Source organism: Hippoglossus stenolepis, chromosome 5, assembly GCF_022539355.2.
Source record: "Hippoglossus stenolepis isolate QCI-W04-F060 chromosome 5, HSTE1.2, whole genome shotgun sequence".
Classification (NCBI taxonomy): domain Eukaryota; kingdom Metazoa; phylum Chordata; class Actinopteri; order Pleuronectiformes; family Pleuronectidae; genus Hippoglossus; species Hippoglossus stenolepis.
The window spans coordinates 12,071,825-12,096,930 of record NC_061487.1 but is presented as its reverse complement, the minus strand read 5'-3'; the positions used below and the strand labels follow the sequence as shown (position 1 = coordinate 12,096,930).

The window sequence follows — 25,106 nt, the reverse complement described above, 5'->3', positions numbered from 1 at the left end:
AGAAATAAAATATTCATAAAATGATGTGCACATAAACTCAGATCTGATGATGATAACGCCTGCTGGGCTGGCTGAGTGAGGATTTGGGGGCTTCACTGCTGCAGCAATATCTTGCTCCCTGTGTGTGGAGTCGGAACTTGGGGGTGTAAGCTGAGGCGGCTGGTTGGAGAGCTGGTGACAAAACAATCTGGATTCATCCCCCTAAAAACGAACAATAACACCGACGGACCCTCGCTCCAAAACGGCTCGAATTCCTCGGCAGCGTTTATCCTCGAAAGTAAGTGGAGCCTCTGCTATTTCAGGAGGGAAGTGGCCAAATAATAATAATGGCCACGGAGCGCACCGTCTGCGATTGAGTGTGTTCACGGACCGGGACTGATGTTTCACAAAAGAGACCGCTGCTGCTGCTGCTGCACGGACGCGACCGTGGAGCCACAAAGCGAGCAGAATGGCAGAAGAAGTGAAAGAGACGGCGCGCCACAAAGGAGGGCAAAGCAGGACGCGTGTGTGCGGAGGAGCGGTGCCCTAGATCTGAGCAACATCTGAGTTACTCGGACATCCAGCCTCCTCCATTCATGCTGTTCAGGGCAGAAGTGTCTCAGCCAGCACCTGGGAAAACAAAGAGAATGCGTCCAGTGGCGGCTCATCCCCGTGCGTAAATGGAGACGCATCTGTGCGTATTCGCGGTACTTTTTTCAACATGCGGACAATAAACGCGTGTTTGTTTTTCTCATTAACCCACGTCCTGCCCCGTGACCACAGTGGCATAGATGCATTAAAGACTTCCTCATACTTTCATATCTGCCATGAGTGATGGCGATGCCTGCACAATCTGACAGTGCCGGTGCGCAGGGCAGCTCTCGTGAAAAAAGCTCAAGCGCACCGGATCGCAATGGTTATGTGAAAGCATGTGTCATCCCACTGTGCCGTGACCGAGGCTGCGAGTCGTGGGGGAGGCTAATGTTCACAAAATTATGGAGTTCCCAGAGACTCCGGAGTGCGGTGTGTGTGGGGTCGCTTTCGGTCTTTCTCGCTCTGTTGGTCAAATGTGCAGATTGGAGAGCTGGAGCCAGCAGCAGCAGCAGCAGCAGCAGCGCTGACAACACACTCTCGCATTCATCGTCCTCCCTTCACTTCGTTACAGGCTGCGCTGCGGAGCTGTTGCAAACTTGCTGGAGTGTGGTCTCGCCATTGTTCACCCTCCTATGTGCCTTCTTTTGGGTCGGTGTGTACCTAATCCGCTGCGGGGTGCTGATCCAGAGCGCCCTCTCCCTCCTGACCGTGTGCCACCTGGGCGAAGCGGCGGCGTGGTCTCTCCTGGACGGGACAGATGAGGAGGAGCGGCTGTTTTCGTTCTCCAGCGCGGCCGTTGTCGCGCTCGTCTGCGTGGCCACCGGCGCACTCATGGTAGCGCGGCTGAACCAGGGCATATCCGTGATCGTTCTCCTCAGCCTGATCAGGACTATCTCGCTCTTCTCGCTGCACAAAGTCAGGGCCACTTGGAGACCGTACGTGGCGTACCTGGTTGGAGTGCTGGGCATCCTGCTGGCGAGGTATGCTGACAAGCTCCTGCCTAACCAAGGGAGACACAAGGAGGGCTGCACCCCCGTGACTGGAGCCAGGGAACAGATCCCTGTATTTAAAAGGCGCAGGAGGTCCAGTTCTGTGATAGCGTCAGACATGGCACACAGTCAGTCCAACAGTAAGTCACATCGCCGGACCTCTCTGCCATGCATCCAGAGGGACCAGGTAAGAAGTTTCTGTCCCGTTCAACTTTCCTATTTCTGGGCTTGTTTTTATTTTCCAATGACGAGTTTGATGTTTGACGAGAAGAGATGAGAGGAGGGCGCAGTGCAAGGCCAATAACATGAGGACTGTTGGACTCTAATTAGAATATTCACCATTATTTTATCATTATCAATATTTTTTATTAAGCAGTGGTTTTATTGTCGGAGGTTTCAGAGCTTTTAAAGAAGTCTGGTATGGTGACGTCTCATCTACACAGCATTATTACCATTATTATTATTTGTATTATTATTATTATTATTTTGTGTATCCTGTTTTACATTGCACTGAGAATATTACAGTTTGCTTGAGTGTGCATTGGTCAGTTGTTATTGCTTTGATCAGTTTGGGATAACAGCTAAAACAATTTGCAGTCATCCGATATAACAATTCACAATATTCTTTGTGCCATTGTTTATGTAAGACCTCAGGAACCTCTTTGCTCTTGAATGTGAAAATACGATAGCCTTCCCTTATCTTCTAGCAGTACGGTCAGAAGGCTGCACCCATCAGAGCACGCTGAAGGGCTTTTATTTCATGTGGATATATGTACAGCATAGATGCAACTGCAGCTTTCTTCTGTCATTTAAGACCAAAGGACCAAATTTGGTATTTTGTTGCCAGCGGGAGGCTATTTTAGAAATGCTGCTTTTAAGTGTTGATGAGCAAGGGAAGCTGAGGATATGATGTCAGTGATTCATCTCATCCTTGGTTATTTATGTCAAACATTTTCCCCAGATGAGCCACTGCCACCAAAAATGACAAATGCATTTTTGATCTTTCTGTCCAGGATTTTAATTATTGCCACTTGCTCTGCATCAGTCATCAAGGCTCGCTGTCCTCAAAACCCCAGGAATGTAGCAGCCCTGGCTTCTAAACCTCCTCTGATACTAATACACATGCATACCTGCGTTAAAGAGGCAATGGGGGGGCTTCACTCAACCAAACTCATATCATCTCCTCAGTCCACCTTATGGAAAATCAATGAGCATGCTGGGCATGTGAATGGGAAACAGATTTTCACAGTGATCAAAGCTCTCGTTGTGACCTGTGAGTGCAGTTAGGTTGGGAGATGAGAGGCTGCACTGTCGGCCCCGGGCCACTTGAAAGATGCCCTCAGCTCTCAGGGCTAGTTAGCGTTGTAGTGTGCTTGTTTGTTTTTCTTTGTGGTCACACACACACCGTACACACACGCACACACGCACACACACACACACGCACACACACACACACACACACACACACACACACACGCACACACACACACACACACACACACACACACATTGGAAACAGTTTACACTTTATTCTTATTAGGGTTTGAGCCGAAGATTATTCATGTGTCAGTCTTTATTAATCTGATATGTGTTTGTTGCTGTGCTGCAGTGATGGAGTGAGAATGTATTTTTTATTTTGAATGAGTGATGAGCAACATTATTGCTGGCTATAAAGTTTGCTCTGTAAACAAGCATGTGTACAGATGTCAGATTATTTCACACTGCTGTGTATTAAATAAGTAATGTTGCAAATAATGAAAAGAACTACTACTTTTTCAGCAAGCATATTTTTTTTGCATTTGTAAAGAAATATGTTAATTGACGTTTTTATCTCTTTTTGCATTAAATAGTGAAGTTTTACTACGTGTGATCTCACACTGTGATCATGCAAATTTTAAACATATATTGTCAAAAATAAAAGATAAAATTCTAAAACAACAAATTCTGATATTTTGATCATCCAAAGAGTGAACATTGCACAACTCGGCTGCATTATTGTTTTTTTATAGCTAAAGCTATATGCACTATTTCACCAATTACAAAAACAGTAGAGAATAATTGATACCATCACATTAAGATTCAGACCCCATTAGCCTAAGGGATTTAAGATGCAGTAACCTAGAGAACAATAAAAATAGCCCTAAAATTAAGACATTAGCAGTTAACTGCTCTCATTGATGCCACTGTGGCAATTAAGATGTTTTGGTCTGTTTTACATTTTTGTTGCCCCTGTAAAACCTGAGCAGAACGGAGGAAACATACCAAGAAAACAACATCTGTCTAACAACATTCATCACATCTCTGTCTCTTCTGCTCTGACACCTCCACCAGGCCGGGATCATCTTTATTATGATGATGTTTTTTTGGGTTTTCTTTTGTTGTGGCACGTTAAGACTGCAGTTCTCAACCTGTCTGCATAGGTTACAAAAGAAGAGCTAGAAAAAGCCAACGGAGTTTCTGTAGAAAAGCCTGAATCTTGCATTCCCGCTCATGTGTGGCGGTTGTGCAAAGCAGTTGGCCAGTCATGGCCTGCCTGTAATTGAGACACACATGGCATACATATGCTGTCTTAACCGTGTCTTGTCTGTGTGGTCTGTAATGTGTAAACAAGCCCATGCTGACCCACACAAGTCATCACCTCGCTCCCACTGGCCTCCCTGGGGGGGGGGGTTAGACACACGTTAGGGGCCACAATGCAGACACCACATGCTGATGGGAACAGAGGGCGACGTTAGGCGGCATGAAGTGACCAACCGACGCTGCCTCGAGCAGCAAATTGAGGTTTGCACGGAAGCGCGGAGGCCATATTTTTCCAGGTAGTGCTTCTCAGTTCGATGACCTGCAGGCGCTGTGTGATGTTTTAACAGTCCTGCGCTTTCGCTGTGTCAAATAGAGTTGTGATGTTGTAAAGAAGCAGGAGAGACAGAGGCATGACAGAGGGTTAGATCTGCTCTTTGTTGACCTGATGGTGTTTGCATTAGCTCCGCGTCTATGAAGTGTTTGAAGGATAGTGTCAGGTTGTATGGAGGATCGCAGCTCACAGGAAGCATCCTCTACAGGAAGCTTCCCTCACAGAGTCTTATATAATGGCCCTTCAGATTGATGGTCATTATTTAAGAACAGTTAATCCAAAAAATAAACAGATTATAAATAAATCCATCTGCCTTTGCTTCCTCGCAAGCCTTAAAGGTACCGTGTTGCCCTTTGCCGCTCTGCCAAAGCCACGCTCCGCCAAAGCCATGCTCCGAGGCTACGCTTCAATCTGCTCAACTGTAGATTTAATAAACAGCCATTCGCCCTCCTTTTGATTACAAATTGGCTGCCAGCCTCTATCAGCTCAGCTAAGTGGGTGGATCTCACAATGCTGGGGTCATCCTCCCAATCACTGGCATAATAAAAGAAAGTCATTATCAGTTGATCTGATAGCGGTTAGCTGGGGGCCTCTGCGGGATAGTCCGTCTTCGTGGGTTAATACAAAATGACAGGCCAGTCTTCTGTATTTCAGCTCGGGATATTGAACTGGAGGAAGAGGTGTGGACTTGTGGTGTGGATCGCTTTTCACAGCGTGTAAGGAAATTTGAGTCCAGGTCTCTCCTGCTGCAGACATCAGCTCTGTCATGGAACTTTCTCTCCTCGCGAGCAGAGGAAAGACTTCTGCCATGTTGCCAGCACACGTCAAATGTTTTTTTCTAACCAAGCCTACCTGAGCTGCAAAGTTTGAGCAGAAACTGATAAAGCAGGGAGGGGAGTGGATTTTAGTGAGTTGCGTCTGCTTTTCTCTTCGCGAGGTGTTGGAAACACCTCTCGTTTCTCTGTCGGTGACTCCTCCCGCTCCGCGGCGCTCTGTCCTTTCACTGACACCAACACAAATATTATCCCAACCAGAGGAGGAAATTCTTTCTTAACTTGGATGATAAAGATATTCTTGAAATCTATGATAATGACTTCCTGTGGAATGGGATCCAAACACAATTACTGTTGCTGTTGTAAATGTTTCCTGTTACTCTATTTTTGCTGCACCATCCATAATTGAATTGTGTTTTGGATGGAGGAGGCTGTTGATAGCCTGTAGGGCAGTGATTTACTACTGGGCCAGTGCGCACTCTCATCCCAAACAGCTTGTTTGTATTCTAAACACATAGCCTCATGGGATATGATTTTTTTTTTCATTTTTCTTTTCACTTATTTTTTCTTCTTTTCACTGGACTGGCCTCCGGGTTAGGAATGGTCTCACTGAAAGCCTCCCTCTGCATTTGGAAAGGAAGCTGAAATAAGGATGGGGTCATGCATATTGAGATTGGGGGATTCACTTCGCACTTTGAATCCTCATCCAGTCCCAGTGTATTAGCTGCGGTGTGCGTGTGTGTAAGGAGGCAAAGGGTGGAGGAATTGGGGTAGGAATGAAAGTAGGTCATTCAAGGTTTTGTTTAGTAGCCAGGCAAAACAGCAGGCTTACTCTCACCCCCCCCCCCCCCTTGAATGGTGGAAGAGTCTCGCATTCAACTGAAACTGAGTAGCAACTTTTCGCATGATGTGCACCCAATTCGAGTGTGTTGCGTCTGCCATGTTGGCTTCCCAGTGTCAGCCACATTAAACTGAGGTTTGATGTGTGGCGGCGTAAATATTTTACACACATTTTTCACCAAACCAACCTTCTGCACAGTTCTACAATAACCAGCAGCTCCTACCTGCTAAAGTTAAAGGTCCTATATGTACCATGATCTTTGTTTGTAAGAAAAATTATATGAGACCTACTGGACAGATTAACATGGAACCTACTGGGAGGATGCAGTGTGGGTCAGGAAAGAACCAATTCAATTTCGGTACGGATCTGGAGATGAGGGCGGATCCACGTTTTTTTTTTCACTTTCTTTTACTTTGCGAGGTATAGTGTTTTTAATTGATCTTGATGAAAAATAATCAGGCTCGTTAAGGTAAGTGTTGTGAATTTTGTACGAAAACAAATTAAAATCTTGATCTAGTATATTTAAATGTGGTTTGAAAAGGGGACTGTTGGGCCTTTGTGGCGGTATGAACTCTACTGAGTGCCATTCTAGTGTCAAAATAATCTTTTTGATCATAAAGCAAGTGATGGCGCTATAAAAATACTGTGAAAGTATCATTGCATTCAATACACAGAGAAATGTACACAGCCTGTATTCAGAAACTGTGCCTTTAAGATAACCGTCAGGACTTCCATAACTTAGTGATGTCACAACATCAACAGTCACCACCCCAGTCATGCCTGTGGCATGTAGTGTATAACTATTCCTTTAAAAGGTAAATAGTCGTCTAACGTCCTTCTTATTACTCCACTTAAATTCTTTTTAATGATGTTGCCATGCTCTCAGAAATTAACTGCATGAGAACAATGTTGTTATTACCAACAGCAATAATAGTCAAACTACGAAAATGAGACCCAAGTTGTAATAAAGTGGAATTATTCTTTAAACTCTCCATTACATGGCTCACCATATGTGTCCAATTCTTTCATTACCTTCATTTATGGCAACATGAGTAGCTCATATCCTGATTCTTGCCCCGTGTCTGTGATCACCTAAGCCAACCAAACCAGAGGTCCAGCACTAAGTGCAGTGCCCCTCTTCCATCTCTTCCCTACCCCTGGCACAGCCACGATCTGGCTCCCTACGGATTACCATGGAAATTATGGAAGCACGTCTGTGCGAGCATGTGTGTGGACGTAAGTGTGTGTGTGTGTGTGTGTGTGTGTGTGTTGCCAGCAGCTTGATGGCTGCCAGATGCTGCAGGCTGAGAGGTTGAATCCGCTCGGAGAAACACGGAGGGCCTCAAACCACAGACACAACCCAACGCAGCTGGAACTGTTAGACAGGCAGAGGCCTCCAGTCCTGACACACAGCACACATATTAACACCTCAGGATCCTAATAACTGCCTCCTATTTGAATAGAATGGCGGAGTCTTAAGAGAATTATCGAATTTTTCTGTGCGCGTTGAAGGATAGATTACACGCTGTACTTTCTTCTGCTGTCCGTTCTAGACCAAGGCAATTATGTCACTCAGGTTTTCAGTGTTACCATAAGAGACTGACTATTTCTGTGATGGAGGTGAACAGAATGTTCCTGGCACAAATGTGTGTATGCGTACAGTATGTGGATGCGTGTGCTTCTGCGTGAGTGTATTTGTGTGTGCGGCAAAGATGGAGAAAGAGAGGAGAGTGTGTGTGTTTTGGTGAATGACTGAATACACTTGCATATTTGCATATAATATGATACCTGGATTTGAGTTGCATTACCATAAAAATATGCTTTTTGATAATTAACTCTGAGGATTATGAACATATTTCTTTGTTGAACAGAAGCCCAACTTCTCAAATGTTTGATGTTGTGAAAACACAAGCGACTACATTGGCAGTGTCTGAGATTGTTGTGTAGGGGCTGGTTGGGGGTCTCGATTTGTGGTTTGGAGCACGTGTGTGTCATTTGAAAGTAAATTTTAAAGGTTCAGTGTGTAAGGTTTAAGTGAAAGGGATCTATTGGCAGAAATTGAATATAAAATAATCCTTGTGATGTTTTCACTAGTGTGTTTCATCTAAATTGTACGAATTGTTTTTTTCTTTACCCTAGAATGGGCCCTTTATATTTAAATACTTTATAATTACATCGGGAGCAGGTCCTCTCTACGGAGGCCGCCATGTTTTCTACAGTCGTTCAAACTGGACAAACTAAACATCTTTTGAGTTTTTACGACAACTGAAGGCTAACACAGGTTTTCTTTCATAGTTTTTTTGTTATTGTAAAAGTTCTGCAAAGTTAAAAAGCCCAAAGTGAGCGGTAAATGAAGCTTCTCTCCTCCACAGAAAACTCTGCTCCTGAAGCTCCTGAAATGTCTCGTCAGCTGTCCGGCCGATACTGCTGCACCATCATGATGTCACGTGACATCATGATGGCCCACATTTCATAATTCACACCTAGCGGCCAGTCTGGTCCACCTGCTAACAAATCCAGGTAAACTGAGAGCAGAGGCCGACATCTCCTACACCAGCAAGTGTTTCAGACAGAGCCTGACAAGAGAAACTGAAATAAGTAGAGATCTAATTTTACAAACCTGGATATGAGCACAATATGTCTCATTTAAACTGACTAACAAGCTGACAGACCTGTAATGAGACAATATAAATATATGGTCTGAACGATAAGGATGTTTAAGCCTATTCATGATAGTGAATTGACAGTTTTGAGATGTTTCTACATTTGCCCTAAACAAGATAATGTTAGCCGTTGTGAACATTGTGTAAATAAGGAAATATTATCACTAAAACTGGAAAGAAACTAGGAATTTTGTCAAGCTTCCGTTGCTAACTTTTTTGTACTATTGACAAATTTTGATACTCAGTAGTAACAACACATTTAGGTCAAGTTAAATTCCAAGCTCTGTGTGCGAAAACAAGCAATAGTGAGTAACGCTGGAGCAATGTTTTCCTCCTTTAAAGGATGGGCAGGTTAATAGTTCCCAGTACATATCCGGTCCGGCAGAACATCACTTTGGGGAACTGAACGCAACACGTTTGGCTTTCATCTGTATTTATCTTCTTAAAGGGCCTTTTCAATCACACGAGGAGCCCACATTTAAGACAGTGATCCCTTACATGAGGGGACATTCCTGCGCCTGCACTGCTGCTGAATGAACTGGAATGTGCAGGTTGAGCACAGCCTGAAGGACGGGCCTGTGGGCCCATTCAGCCAGCCCTCCCCTCCCTGGCTCTCCTCTCCCCGCACACCCTGACCTGAGCCAACACCACCATCCTGGGCTGTCACCAGGTGTGCAGCTGGCCTCTGCCGAATGAATAGACACTCTCACATTGCCCCGGGAAGTGTGTGCTAGAGTGTACATATGTGCATGTTTGTGAAAGGGAGGTAGAAGTGGAGAGTTGGAGGGGGGAGTGCAGTCCTAGACGTAAATAGCTGCCGTTAGGAGGATGTGTGAAAAACAAATGGAAGAAACAACTGCTAATTTCCCTTCTCTGAGTGTGCATGTGCACATCTGGGAATATGGTCTCTCAAAATTTGATCTCGTGATCTATGATTGGGATCCGTAATCCTAGCCAATCCCTCGTTCAGGTTCAGTCTGACCGTTGTGGTTCTGTTAGGAACAGAACAGGCCACAGTTGCTGCTGCTGCTGCTACGTTTCATTTAACAGGCAGGAACATTTTGAACCCCTCTGACTGAGGCTGTCCAATAAATCCAAATATAGTCAGCTATTAATTGATTATTTATTTCAGGAACATGAGGAGTGACGCTGTTTTAGTACACAATTACACAATTTCCCGAAAACATTACAACCTCATAATTTCATCAGAGTTTCCAAAATACAAGATTTATCATTATTCTTTAGTTAATGAGCATTTTGGATTCCAATTTTCAAATTGTTTATAGAGTATAAAAAGTATTTTACTTTAATATCTTGTCATGGTTGAGTTCATTTCAAAACTCTAAGGCAGTTTAATCTGTCACAATGCATTATAGTTTTTATGCAAAACAAAGTAACTAATAGCTGTGGCTTTCAATTAATGTAATGGAGTGAGTATTATAAGTGGACTATGTATTATAGAGTCAACGTATTAATTAAGTACAATTGATTGTATTTAGTTATATTCCACCAGATTTGATAACAGATTTTATCCCTCAAAAACTTTGCTTTACTGACCGAATTCCTGTTGGAAGCAAGTATCTATCACAGGTAGAGCTCAAACTTTGGAATAGAATCCTTTGGACTTGAATGTTATGAGGTTCAGTCACTAAGCTGCATGTGTGTCTAGCCTGATGGCGCGGTGCGAGGAAATGTGTTATTGTAACCTCTGCCTGGTGAGTCCTCCCCGTCCGTCCAGCCCCGCTGCCTCACTGGCTCACCATGAGCCCGTCTGTCCCTGCAGCCAACAAGGCTTCTGCTGTTCCCCGCTCAATGCTATGTTTTACTCTCTAAATATGTTGGAGAAAAAAAAAATCTGTCTGTACATCTGTCTGTCAGTCAGGTTATTTCAACCCTCGCAGGGGCGAGAGTCTTAGGGTTTGGGTTAAGGGCTGTTTTCGCACAGTCACTTTCAATTAGTCAGATATTAAAAACGCAATGTATGGCTGTAGCTCTGTGCCTAATTTGCATGATGGTACACAGTGTCTATATGAATTACATTTGTTAATGGATACATGGACAAATACCAGTGTTGGAATGCTGGTTATGATGCTCAGTTAAACAGTGTGGATCCTTTTCTGTGCCACTTTGGTCACTTTTCTGAATCCACTCTGTAAACACAAACCGCTGATGGCCAGTTCAAGGAAATGAGTTATTTTCATCAATTAAAAAATAGCAATATGATGATTGCTTGTTAATGTAGGACACTAGAACAAACTCGAAGGAGCCTTTTTCCCTTCAATGTGCCAAGTGCAGTCAATATTTACAGGTCAAATATTGTAGAAAGTGAGATTTTAGGCATATAGGTGCTATATAAATACTGTGAAAGTATCAAAGCAGTCAGTCCATCAATACGAAAATGTGCAGAAACTTTGCCTTAAAAAGAATTGTCAGGAATTCCTTAAATTTGTGATGTCATCCACCACTCAGAGCTACGCCTCCAACTTTTAACAGTTTCTCTAAAGCTATTTTCAGACATCGGCTCTTATCACCAAATGCTCTTGAATTTCATCCTCTTTCCAAGTGGACACCTTCTTCCACGTCTTCTACCTGTAAGGCTCCTCTCTTTCCTCCTGAGATATTTGTATTCTTCGTTTCTTTTAGCTGTGCGTCTGTCACTCACTGACTCGCACTGAATCCTCTGTATAATCCCCTGCTGTATTCTCACATGGACTCACTCTGACATTATCCACAATTTTTACTGCGGGGCTGGCAGGAGAAAGTCCGGAGAATGTCGGGAGCAACTGATACGTGCATTTGCGTTCTCACATACATCCCCTCCGATTGATTTCAGGAGATTATACGGAATGTCTGAAATTAGTGACTTTAATGACTCACAGTTAAGAGATGATATTCACTGCCTGGAGTCGGAGCGCTTGTCTCTAGCTGCTGCCCACTTCAGCATATTTCTTATATGTCGTCTTCCAGCCTTGTTCTACCAGCTGCCAAATTACATCCATGAAATCCCCAGTGGTCGTCTGCAGTCATGCCTGTTCCTCTGTCTGGCCTGGATGCTCACTGGTGGAGGCAGCCAGGTGCAAACCACCAAATCACACCTGAGCACTTTAATCTGAATTTGATGGTCTGGCTCACTTCAGTGCTGACTGAGGGTTATTTGCATTTTCATATATTGTGGCAAGCTACAGTATTATTGCATCACCCATTGTTATGTGTCACGTACCAATGAGTCAGAATAGAGGCTCAGACGCTCTCTTCTTTTCTTATTGTGATTGGTTGACCAACTAAAAAAGCCCTTTGTATGAAAGAGGAAATATAATAATAATGTAATACTACATTGAGATAGTCTTTTATACTTAAAAGTGTAAATATCTTATTAGATGTATCAAACATTTTAATAAAACACCAGAAACCTGTAGAATACAGGACCTTATATTTCATTTTCAATGAATGTCACTACACTGTAACACACACAAACATACACTTGCATGAACGCTTAGCAGACTGGCTCAGCAAGGTCTCATTGATTTGTTACTGCCATGCTCTGCATTGCCTGGAGACGCTAAATGATGTCAAGGCTGATGTGTTCGTGTGCAGGTGACATCCGTTTATACTCGGCCATAATCAATGGCTATGAACAGCAGGCTGCGTGTGTGTGTGTGTGTGTGTGTGTGTGTGTGTGTGTGTGGTCCTGTGTCGTGGAGATAGTGGACTGTTGGTTCCAGACACCCCTTCCTTCCCAAGATAGCTCGGCTAACTGGCTAATTTCTTTACGGACCTCAAGCCACCCCGGATCCACGGGCGCTGGTGCAGGTCACGTCTTCGGGCCTGGGAAACCAGAAGTGAGAAAAGACACGTGCCATGACAACATGTGAGCCACATTGATAAGACTCTTAGCTTTGTTTCAGAAAAGTTCCAATGAATCTCCATCCTCAGCCCTTCGTCCACACAGATAAAACATGCTCTGTATGTTCCTGTGAAGTCTCTGTAAAGAGAAGGTGATGGGAGTCAACAAAGGGTTTGGGGATAGAATGGATACACAGGGAATTTATTTTAAGGGCGATTCTTTTTTTTTTGGCTGCCTCAGGTTTCTGACTCCGCACACTCTCTCCATGATATTTTTCTATTAGCTGCTGTTCCATTCATGCTCTCGCTGCACCCTGTGTTGTGTCCTTCATGGCTGGACAGTTTCAATGAAATCTTCTCTTCAGGGCTGTGTAAAAGTAATGACACAGCTGACTTTCACAGTAATGTCTTCCTCGATAGTACCGCTCTGAATATCCATATTTCTTTCTCATACATTGTTTAAACGTGAGGACATCAGTGCGGAGCTGCCTCGTACTGGGGACAGTTGGTCTTGCCATAATAGTAAAAGTGCAACAACGGAAACAGATAAAGAGTGGCTGTGTTGCAGCTGGGAGAAACGGACATTTGACAATGCTTTGATATTGACATGGCAATGTGGAATTGTGAAAATAACCGTTTTTATCTACTCATATACACTATATCATACCAGCTCTCTGTGTGGTAACAATGGTGAAAGTAAGCTGGCACGGTGGGGTACACAGTACATCTTCAAAATCCACCCACACACACTTTAACATGCACACTGTCCCCCTTTAAATGGCGAAGGAAGCATGCGTTCCTGAGATGCTGTGCTCGTACCACTGAGGTAGTATGGTGAGCGATAAGGCTCAAAACCAACTTTAGAGAGGTTTATCCGTATAATGTCGTTTTCTAGAAGTGAAGGTGAAATTTAATGACTAATGTCGAGTTATATGTTTTGTTGTTGTGATTTTTACGTCTTTATTAACAAAGCCAACCGTTCAGCGTACAGCCGAAAGATATGTAGAGTATTGCTATACATCGCAATATTTATTGTATCGCATCATATTTTGAGATATCGTAACGTGATAATACCGCGAGGTCCTTGCAAATACAAATCCCAACTTTTCTCATCTTCTCTCAGTGGAAAGATTTTTAGTTTTCCTCTGAGGACCTTTCAAGTCTTCTCCTCAGACTTGAGATCATCTCCGAGACCACATTGCATATCTGCTCTTTTCTAAAGCGGTGCTACCAACATTGTCTATAATCTGGACGTCTCTTTCACCTCTTAGTTATCCTGTCCTTCTTTTTGAGCTTGTGTAAAAATGCATGTTGACAAATATTTTTTCGGTGTGTTTTTTCCTTTGTGGATAATCAACCCTTTACCCTGTGTCGTGCTGTCATGGTCAGACCCACTTCAGTGTTTAGATTTAAGAATTGGGGGAAGGTTTGGCAGGTGATTCATCAAGGTTTTGGAGAGAGTGTTTCCATTGTAAGGACAAGGAATGGCATGTGGTGGTTTTGGCAAAGCTCCACAAACTGGAGAGGCAGAAGGACTTTTGACGTCATCGGGAAACGTGACCCATTTCTCAAGAGGCGAGGAGCCTTGGGCTGGTTGAGCAGATGTTGCACAGATGATCCTGTGCACATGCACACACGCACGCACACACACACACACACACACACACACACACACACACACACACACACACACACACACACACACACACGCGCAAATCTACCCTGTAAGCACACTTTCTACATTGCTTTATTTTCCGTTAAAGTACCCATAGAAAAAGAAATGGCGGCACAGAAACTTAAGCCGGTCTCACGTTTGGTTTATGGTTGTGCATGGGCGGGAACTGATGTGGTTATCAGCTCGTGCACAGGCAGGAGACTGGGAGCATGACAAAAGGGAGGTTGTTAGAGGGTCATTCAGGTTTTACACATACTAAGCTCTTTGTTAGGAACACCTATACACCTGCTTATTTGTGCAATTAACCAATCAGCCAGTCATGTAGCATAAAGTCATTCTGATACAGGTCAGGAGCTTCAGTCAATTGTCACATGAAACAGTGGCTTTGCTGTGGCATGGTTGTTGGTGCCTGACGAGCTGGTTTGAGAATTGTTGAAACTGCTGAGGCTCTGGGATTTTCATGGACAACAGTCTAGAATTGACTCAAAATGGTGTAAAAAAAAAAAAAAGACATCCAGCAGCAGTTCTGCAGATGGAAACAACTTGTGGATGAGAGAGGTCTGAGGAGAATGGTCAGACTGGTTGGAGCTTACACAAAGGCAACAGTAACTCAGATGACCACTCTTTACAACTGTGGTGAGCAGAAACGGATCCAAGCTTGAGGCTGATGGTCTACAACAATAGGAGACCACGTCAGGTTCCACTCCCGTCAGCCAACGATTGAAAACTGAGGCCCCAGGAAAAATTTGCCTGGTTTGATAAATCTCTATTTCTGCTCAGGCACATAGATGGTCAGGTCAGAATTTGGTCCCAATAGCTTGAATCCATGGACCCTACCTGCCCTATGTCAAAGGTACATGGCTACTGCGGGTGGTGTAATGGTGTGGGAACGTTTTTCTGGCACACTTAAGGTCCCTTATTACCAATCAGTCAATACCATTTGAGTATTGATTGTGGTCCTACAAAGGTGCTTGACAAGGTGACGTTAGGCCTTAGAGAAACACCAGTTCAGTTCTCCACTGGCTCCATCAGCCAGAGGCAATCTCCTCCCATCACTGCCATCACTCTGGCACTTTCAGACATTACATAAAGCTTTTCTTCCTGCTCTGTCAGCTCATTAGACATGCTATGGTGCAGTACAGGGTCTCTTTATCTCTCTGCTTTTTGCACCTTTACCAAAATGTAAAGGGTGTCTGTCATAGTGCTTGTTCTAAGAGATTGGGGACATCAGACTGCTCCAGGCTGACAGACGTTTCCAGTGCAGCATCATAAAATGAAACCCAATACTTTCTGCCCTCTGTCTCCTTTGGCATTTTTATCTCATTATATCGTTTTAGCTGCTATAGATAATCACTATTAAACCACATAGGTCAGATAGATACATGTATGTGAAAGGTGTTGCTTATAGTCACAGTATATGAACTTTGATAAACCCACTGCTGCCTTGCTCAGTAGCACACAGAGACGCTAGTATGGGTGCCAGTATTGTAGCAATATCAATTGTGTGTGTGTGTGTATGTGTGTGTGTAGAGTTGTTTAAATGTATCTCAATCCATGTGCATGTAATCAGATTGTAAATGTGTAAAGCATTCTGAAACAATGCACGCTGAGATTTGTGAATGTGTGCAGGAATCGGTAAATGTGTATTCAGAATCTGTGTGTAATCAGATTTTCAAATGTGTAAAAAAATCAGAAAATATGTAATGAGATTTGCAAGGATGCAGAGGTATGGCAAGCAAGGCAGCAATTTTTGTCATTTTGCTAATATGCCCATATGCACATGAGGTTACCTGGAGACTAGATGGCTCATAGGTGTGAATGTTAATGTGAATGGTTGCTTGTCTGTGTGTTGGCCCTGCGACAGACTGGCGACTCGTCCAGGGTGAACCCGCCTCTCACCCAATGTCAGCTGGGACTAGCTCCAGCTCCCCTCAACCCTCAAATGATAAGCGGTATAGATAATGGATGGATGGATTTTACTCTTTATTTGCTTGACGTGTAAATTACATTTGCTAAAAATGTCGCCAACATTACGTTGATGTCCTTATTGTATTTACAGCTTATTTAGTTTTGCCCCCAAGTGGCCAAAAGCTCTGCTCCTCTGGTTGTTTCGAGGTGTTTTCCTGCTTTTCTCTTTCCTTCTTTATAACATTTTTTTGTCAGATTATTGTTTTGTCGTCTGCCACCATGTGAGTCCTAACTCAGACTCCTGTGGGAGTCGATAATGTTTCGTCTAATCTGATTTCAGCCTCTAAACTTGATACACACATCACGATTTGTGGTGTAACTGATCGTGTACATAATTTGTGGTAATGAGGAGGAAAAGAACTCAGGCATTGCACAAATTTCATATAGATGAAATCAAACCCTGGACACAGTATGTTCATTTGCGATGCCTGCAGCAGTCCTCTTTTGGAGAAGTTAGTGAGCAGAGCCTGCTGATCTGCAATCTGAGCATCTTTGGGATTTTTGTCTCGACATCACAGGTTTGACTTATCCACGATATGAAGATTTCATTTATGTTGCATATAAGTGTCTCTGTTCATAATGGAGTCGGAGCATTTCTCCATTTCAAAAAATTGTATTGCTTCACTACCTGCCAAGCCGCAGCTGGCAGTCAGTTTCCTATTTCTGACGAAAAACTGCCAAATGTCTCAGATCTATGGAAAAGGAAAATATCAATTCCCATTGATCTTAATCATAAGCTTGGCTGTGTGCTATTGATATGTTGATATTGTTTCGTTTTTTAATCTGGCTCCGTTTTGCAGCCGCTCCTCCTTCTTTTGTTATTTTTTCCTCAGGGAAAAGTTAGAGGCTATATCGTTTCAGGCAGATGTCGGGTCAGACAGTTATTTTTTTCTGCGTTTGGAATTCAGACAAAGTCCAGACAACAAAATGGTGGCTCCTGCAGTGGGAACTCTTCTCACACTGTCTGTGATCTCATTATTTTGGAAATGTCAGTGGTAATGAAGATTGGTCACCTTCAAGAAGCAACTTCATTTACTGTGACTAAGGTCTTCACGTCTATCGTCGAGCCCAGATCCTTGTGGTTGTGTAATGTGCTGCTGCTGCGGGACGGTGAGCTGAGAACAGACCTGACAACATTACATGCTTATAAAGTTTATTTCTGCTTCGTTTCACATGCGCCCATATTGTTGCTTGACAGCAGGAATGCACTTGGATGTCGAAGGAAATAAAAACAGACGACACTGGCATGTGCACGCACAACACACACACACACACACACACACACACACACCTGTATTGAGGCTGTGATGTTGCCACAGATGTAATAAGCACTCATTCATTTCCACGTTGGCAGAATATTACGACTGATTCAAGGGCCGTTAGATGAAAAGGTCAGTTGGCTTGTTTTGAGTTAGTGTAAGATTTCCATCATCGTGCCGCACGTTCTACCAGGCCCGGTCCAAACTACACAAACAGTGTCTCTGAAGCCCTTGACAGCCTGAATTCTGCTCGAAAGTCAATAGTCTGCCCTCTCTCCTCCTCTCTCCTGCCCTCAAAACTGACCTGCCTTTGGTTTACTTACTTCCCTTTTTACTTACCCTCAACAACGCTTGTCCAAACAGCAGCATAACTTTCCCCCTTATGTGTTTCCCTTTCTCCCACCGTGCCATTTTCCAGAATTCTTCCACTTTTTCTCGGCTCCCCCCGACCCTCGCACCTTTCATTGTTTCCAGACAGTGGTGAAACATACGGAGGGGAAATGTGTGGAACGATAAAATCTGTTTGCATGGAGAAAGACACACACACGCACAGAGGAGGAATTGTTCCAGGAAAGTGGCATCTGTGCAGGCCATTAGACAGGGATTCAGTGGACCTGTGCGGCCCTTTTACATATGGTGGTCAGCTGCTGGAAAGGAACTGGAACCAGGGGTCACATTTGAGAGAAAACATTAGGGGAGATGATGCATGTTGGACGCACACACACGCGCTAACTTCAAAGTCCTATCGCGCCCTTCACCGCCACCCTGGTAGCGGCAGATCACAGCAGACAACGACCCTGTGGGCTACAAAGTAAACCCTGACTCTGTCTCACACGTCTGGAGGCTCAACACATTTGAACACTCATCTCCTCCATGGGTCACTCCTTGAATCACGAGCCCTAGAAAGTTGGCCATTTGTTCCAAGGGAGTCTGAGGATCAGGAATAAAGGTCTGTGGAAGTCTCTCATCAGTAGCTAAAACAGACAGATATTATTGTAAGCAAAGAAATGGTACTGTTGAGTGCAGGTCTTTATCCCCTTGAACGAGTGATGAAGAAAGCAGAGGGAGTGAGAGAGTGAGGGAATGTTTTGCAGAGGGTTTGGGGAAGTAGAGTGTGGAGGAGGCCTTCCTTTCAGACCCTGCAGCTGTGATTCATTAGTATATTTGTGTTGTTAGGTCTGAGTTGACTGGACCAAGTGTGGACCCAGGCCAGACCAGGCCAGGAAATTTCCCACTGAGCCAACGACACATGTATTTAAAAAGTTTCTCACTGCTTTTTTATACCATGGTGCAAAGACAGATTCCAATTCCATGTTTAAGTGATTAAACATAATGTTTGGAGGTTGTCCATGCAGTCGTACATACGTCAATTCTTGTGAACACAATATCGCAAGAGTGCTTTGAGGGAATTCTTTCAAATTTAGGACAAAGGTTCAGTTGAACTCAAGAATGAACTCATTAGTCTGATGGTAAAACGTCAAAGCTCAAAGTCGCTGTGACCTCATAAAGCTAATTTTTTGCCTTGTGTGCACAATATCTCTATAACTTCTTGAGGGAATTCCTTCGAATTTGGTGCAAATGTGCACTTAGACTTATGAATGAATTGGTTAGACTTTAGAGGTCAAAGGTCAAAGTCACTGTGAGATCACAAATCATGTTTTTGGCCAGTTGTCACTTGGACTCATATATTAATTTATTAGATTGCAAAGTTATCGATATTAATTCAACAGCCAACAATGAGAGTTAGTAATAAGGATAGCCGTTCTTAACATAGAGATTCTGCAGTTATAGGCCCTTAAAGACAGGTGCAGAGTCTTTTGCAGCAGAAATCCTTACATCTTCACCGTATTCAGTTGTGAATTTCATTTGAAACATTACTCAATCCCCCAGCTTCAGAACATGTTGCAAGACCCTCCCTCTCATTTCAAAGTCAGTCATAGTCAGGTAATGTTAATGAGGGAGAATTTTTCTTGCTTCTTTGTAAACGTTGCTTCTGGGTGGTACATGTTGTTGGTCAGCCTCTGGGAAGATCCTGCTCGTGTTGTCTGAATATGTGTTGTGTCAGAGCACCTGGTCGGAGCCTCAGGCAGCGGATGTGACTGCACATGCCGCATGAATACGAGTCTCATTAAGTTCACTGGCCTGCCAGGTGGACTGCAGCTTTCTACACACACACACACACACACACACACACACACACACACACACACACACACACACACACACACACACACACACACACACACACACACACACACGCACGGCGGACAGTGTGTTTCATGAATGTATGCATGTGTGCTTGCTAATAGGTGCACAAAAAAGACACTTTCACACCCTTTGCGGGGACAGACAGCAGGAGGGAGAGCTGTTGGGCTGTTGGTAAGCCTCTAATTAGATCAACTCAGATATGGTATCACTGTAACCAAATTAGTGATGATGCAGAGTGTAGTATATCAGGTTTTGGCCAGAGCTCAGTCACATTTGTGGCAGAGAAGTGACATGGAACACTTGTCCCAAATGCAATAACCGAACTTGCGTAACGCACATTAAGGACAGATGCTGCAGACGAAGATGGACTGACGCTGGATGAAGCTCACACATGTAACGTTTTGTACAAACACCCAGAGGGACAGGTGACTCCAGGGTCAGAACAAACTTTGTTGTCCAATATATTTCAAATTAAAACTCAAACTTTGAATAGTATTAATGTCCTGGCAAAACATATTGGCTCATAATTATAGGTTTTTAAAAAATTCTTAAAATGTTAATTAATCCGTGTTTATTATGAATACTGTCCTTTAGAGATTAGTTTAGAGTGGTTTGGAAATTTGACGTCAAAATGCCATGAGCAACAAAAGCACTTTTTTTATTATCTTTATCATTTTTACTCACTTAATTAGAAAGAACCCTTCGTTTATTTGTCTGCATGGCGTCGACATATTCAATTTCTGTGAAAATGTAATTTTGATTAAAAAGTAATTATAAAACTGCAAACAATGAACCGTGAGCCCTTTTCAACTTGAAACTTGTTATTTATATTAGATGTTAGTGTTAATTTTACATTAAAGTTGTGACAGTGGTCTCATTGGGTTGAGTTAAATAAACTTGAGGCCGTCACTTTAACATGAGCATGACAAAGCAGTGAAAGGTTGAATAGACATCTTGATCTTGGCCTCATTAAGAGCAGTGTCATACATATATCAGTAACTTCCTATGTTTAAAATTCTGTTGAGTTAACCGAAAAGCTTTGTGAATGAACCAATTTGAATATCAATGTTTGATATTGGTTGCAGAATTGTTTTAATCACAGCCTCTCAATCTAGGACAAAAGTGGAAACCACAATAACCAGCAACCTCAATCTATAGGTTATCAATTATAAATTGAATGAATTAATACTTTGATAAGAAAATGCAGAAGGAAGGTCACTAGTGAAAAGCATCTCTCGCATGATGGTTATTTATTAAGGCTTCAACAAAAAAGTACATTCAAAAATCTGTGATGCAGCCATGTATCTTTACTTTTCAACTATTATCCAGCAGTGGCACTGCTCTGCTGCTGCCACCAAATACCACACGAGCACTCTTGTCACATCTGAATGAAGATAAACATAAACATAAGGGATTCCCATGATGTAACAATGGCAAAAAGCGGTTTGAATAACATCTTAGATGGAAAACACAGTTAATCTGATCACAGCGGAATCTGTCAGTCTGTGGTCTTGGGGTCTGTTGACGCTGTCTGGACTCACCTAATGGTCTTTGTGGTGGAAATGTGTCCGGCCCTCAGTAATGGAGTCTGGGTCACATGTTTGTCTCAGAATGCTCTTCTCTGATAGGCCTGCTGTTCTTAATTACCAGTGTGACTGTTTATCCACACTGTTTGCCTGGATCCTTATCAGCCCTAACAGTGTTTTAACTCCCAGTGGAGAATGTGTGGGAGATGGGGAGAGGAAGTGTGTAATGCGTGTGTGTTGTGACGCACAATGGCGTACATGTCAGCATGCGTGTTTGATGTACTTTGTCAAACACGGGTCAGAATGTGTGGAATGCAGAACATGCAGATTCTGCCAGCGATATGCTCGTGGTTGTGCTGATGAGGTAGAGTTTGCGCTCCTCTGTTGTCACGGCAGAGAGCCGGACTTGTGGTCTGCAGGCACAGAGGCGACGCTCGCGCTGAGGTTTCATTGCTGAGCGATGAGTGTTGGAGGGTTTTTTTTGCCTCATTCCTCAGCACCAAGGTTAACTGGCAAACGCTGACTTTGCACCTTTTCCATTCCAAATCCGAAGCCCTTGTAAAATTTCGCCAATTTAACTGAGTCTGGATTGTAAAAATCCAGTGTATCATCATCGTCTGCTTTCCATTTACGGTGGAGCTACTAGAATGAGTTGGCACTGTGTGTATACATGTGTGTAATCACATGCCTTTGTTTGTGTGTGGTGTGGGTGCACGTGCATTTGCAAACATGCATGTAACCTGAGCTCTGGCCGTCTCGCTGTGTGTGTGTGAGAAATGGTCCCTGTTTTATTGGCCTGCTCCTCAACAGACTCTATGAGTAATCACATAATGCCTGCTCTGACGTCAGAGCTGTTTCCGTGGTAACACAGTGCTCCCCACTCTGGGGAGGTGCGTTCGTTTTTTGTTTTTTTTTCCCCACATCTTGTCCTGTGTGCGCTCAAAGCTCCGGCCCCGGATGGAGACCTGCCGCTAAGATCTCCTCCCCCTAATCTATAGCTTCACTATTCGCCGGTATGATTAAAGCCCCGGACTTTGGTCTCTTTTACTTTCCACTTCCTTCTTCATTTCATCATCCACCCATCTCTCTACAATTCACTCTGAACCTTTCTCCCTCTCTCTCTCTCTCTCACTTCACTGTCCCTAATTTAGTAATCCTCTGTCTCTCCTTGCCTCGCAGCTCCATCTCTTTCATGATTCGCCCCCATTTTACTCTCCGTCCTCTCTCTTCCCCTCTCCATTCTTCGCGTCTGCAAAGTTTGCGATGCCCGACAAACCACCTCTCCTATTTCCATGCCAGATGTATTCATTTTTCTCCCTGCCTTTCATGCACTGTTGAATTCCACTGAAGGGCCGACCCCTCTCTTTTTGCAGGTTCTCCTCTCTTTTACGGTTTCTCCTTTTTCTTTCTCTTTCCTTGCTCCGGTGTGAGGACGAGCTCGGATGAAAGGGAAACATACTCTCTCCTGTATCTGTGCCAAATGAGATTAATACGGCACCAGCCATCCTCGGGGGGGGGGGGAGAGGACAATAAAGCAAGTTCAGCTTTTTATCACTTCGTCGTAAAAAGGAGTATCATAAAAAATTACCCTTTTGTTTAATTTTATAGTTGCTGGAGAGTGCAAATACATTTTTAATTAATTTTTACTGAACATAAAATTAAGTCAGATACATTTAGAGCTGCTCTACCTCTCCAGTAACCAGTGTACTATATTTGCAAGTCTGACTTTTTCTAATCGTTAAACCATCAATCTGTCTGTCTCTGCATAGGAGATGGGTATCGCTGTTTCCCAAACCCTGCAGTGAACCACCGTCCCTTCTTTGTGGATGTAGATGTGTGGCTCCGTTACTCAGCCTGCAGTGTGTGCAATAGGTAGCTAATAGTGAAGACTGACTGGTTGTCTGGGTGACGTGTGTGGGTCGGGAGCAGGGCCGCTGTAATAGACTCTGCGTCTCTGGTAAATCAACAGGGCTCCGCTCGCACAGGTGTCCATCTCCATTTTCCAATCAATTAGACCCTAGTGGAAAACAGGCCGCGTGTCACAGGTGCATGTGGGTGTGTGTGTGTGTGTGTGTGTGTGTGTGTGTGTGTGTGAAGTTTCTTTGTAGATGTGTGTGTGTGTGTGTGCGTGTGAGAGAGAGAGGGGAAAAAGGCAGACAGAGGAAGCACGAGGAATAGTTCATGAGTGTGTGTGATTCTGTGCGGTTTTCCCAGAAAGGCAGCCATACCAGATGACGGCCATAAAAACGTGCCGCCCTACAGCCCAGCCTCGAGTCACGGCTGGGTTTCTGGCTGACTTGGCCTTGACTTTCAGAGGTCTGCGGGGTCAGGCAGAGGCGTGCCCATTAGTGCATTGTTGCATGTGACTGGAGTTGTGACCTGGGACCCTGGGACCACTATCGAACCGTAACCCAGCGAGTCACAGTTGAGGGTGTAATTGCCTGAGGCGAGGCCCATCCTGCCAACACAGGTCCCTGGTTGCTCACATTTTAGTGTGGCCCTGCCGGCTCAGCACAGGGATCAAACCTGGTCAAGGACAAGCACAAAGTGAACGAAACATCCGGGACAGGTGGATTTACACAGTGCAAAGACGATGTGATAAAGACGACTTCAAACAAAGTTGTTTGGACACTCAAATAATCATTTTTAATGTTTGACAGAAGGGGAAACCACCTACCTGGCTCTGTCTGCCTACCAGACTTTCTTAAGCTTACTTATTAATACATATTCTGATCCACGAATCTGTTTTCAGACATGCACTGGACTCCATATAATCTGAAATGATCGGGAGGGCCTGTATGTGAAATTGATGGCTTTCGTAATGTTTATGTGAATGTGTACAAATATCTCAGTCTGAAAAGAGGCATCATACATGAGAAGACACTGACAACAAGATTCAAGAGCTTTTGTGTTTAGAGCCAAAACTGCTGTCCATGTGCTGTTAACAAAAACAAGTGATCTCCACACAATGTGTACGTTACATCCAGCCTGCTGCCTGCTGGGCCACCCCTGTGGAGACAGAAAGACAAACTCCAGAGAAAGTCCGGACCCCGTTGTGCGGACATTCTCAGGAGTTCATGTCTGAAAGTGGCTTATGAGAACCAGACTAGGGAGCTATTTCGTCTCTTTATGAAAGAAAATGCACTACTATGCTAAACAATCTCCCTTTTGACTTGACAAATACATCATGTGGCCATCGGCTTCCAACGTCTGACTGCTCATTATTGTAGCTCTGATCAGTCTGTGATGTCGTAATCACTCCCAGGGAATGGTTTAGAAGTGGATGCAGGTTGGGTGAGGTCTCCTCCTCCTCCATTATTGTCTGCGACCAGATCTGTAAGCTCCTCATTCACACCCCCACCCCTCTTCTTTATCCCTGCGAGTTGTCTGTACCAGATCCATGTGGGCCATGCTGGTACTGCGGTGCTAATCAGCTTAGATGGGGGAGAACTCATTCGTTTTGTGGTCTGTTCACCATTGGACTGATGCGCACATGCAGATAACACATGTGCCAATTTTTGGGGGATGGAAATAAAGAACTATGTGCACAAATTTCCACAATTTGTAACTCCAGGGTGGCCATTTTGTATTTACAAGTCTTACACAGTACGGCCTCATCAACGGCGCAGTAGAGGCTGTTTATTGCTGAGTTTTATGATACCTCTGTTCTGGTTTACCTTCCTAATTAATTGAACTACTTCCCATAATACTGAATTATCCTATCCAATTGGGTATTTTTCTATTCAGGATTGTGAAAACAACCCTGGCTGATGGTCGTCATTTATTCAGAGCTGCTGCAGACGTTATTTGTTTCTGTTTTTTCTTGGTCTACGGGAAGCGCAATTACTGCAATTACAGATGAGAAGTCACACTACCTTCGGGCTACAAAGCAACTTTGTTGGACATATATGGGATGTGAACCCCTGCTGAACACGAT

General features: G+C 43.8%; 1 protein-coding gene across 2 annotated transcripts in view; it reads left to right on the top strand.

Annotated features, from left to right (window-relative positions):
* The first annotated feature begins 122 nt into the window (after window positions 1–122).
* Window positions 123–25,106, top strand: part of LOC118110019 (cGMP-inhibited 3',5'-cyclic phosphodiesterase A) — a 79,791-nt gene continuing 54,807 nt past the window's right edge. For both annotated transcript variants that reach the window (XM_035157558.2, XM_035157557.2), the window contains exon 1: window positions 123–1,749. In XM_035157558.2, coding sequence (XP_035013449.1) covers window positions 814–1,749 — 936 coding nt within the window. In that variant the 5' untranslated portion in view covers window positions 123–813. The remainder of the gene's footprint in view (window positions 1,750–25,106) is intronic.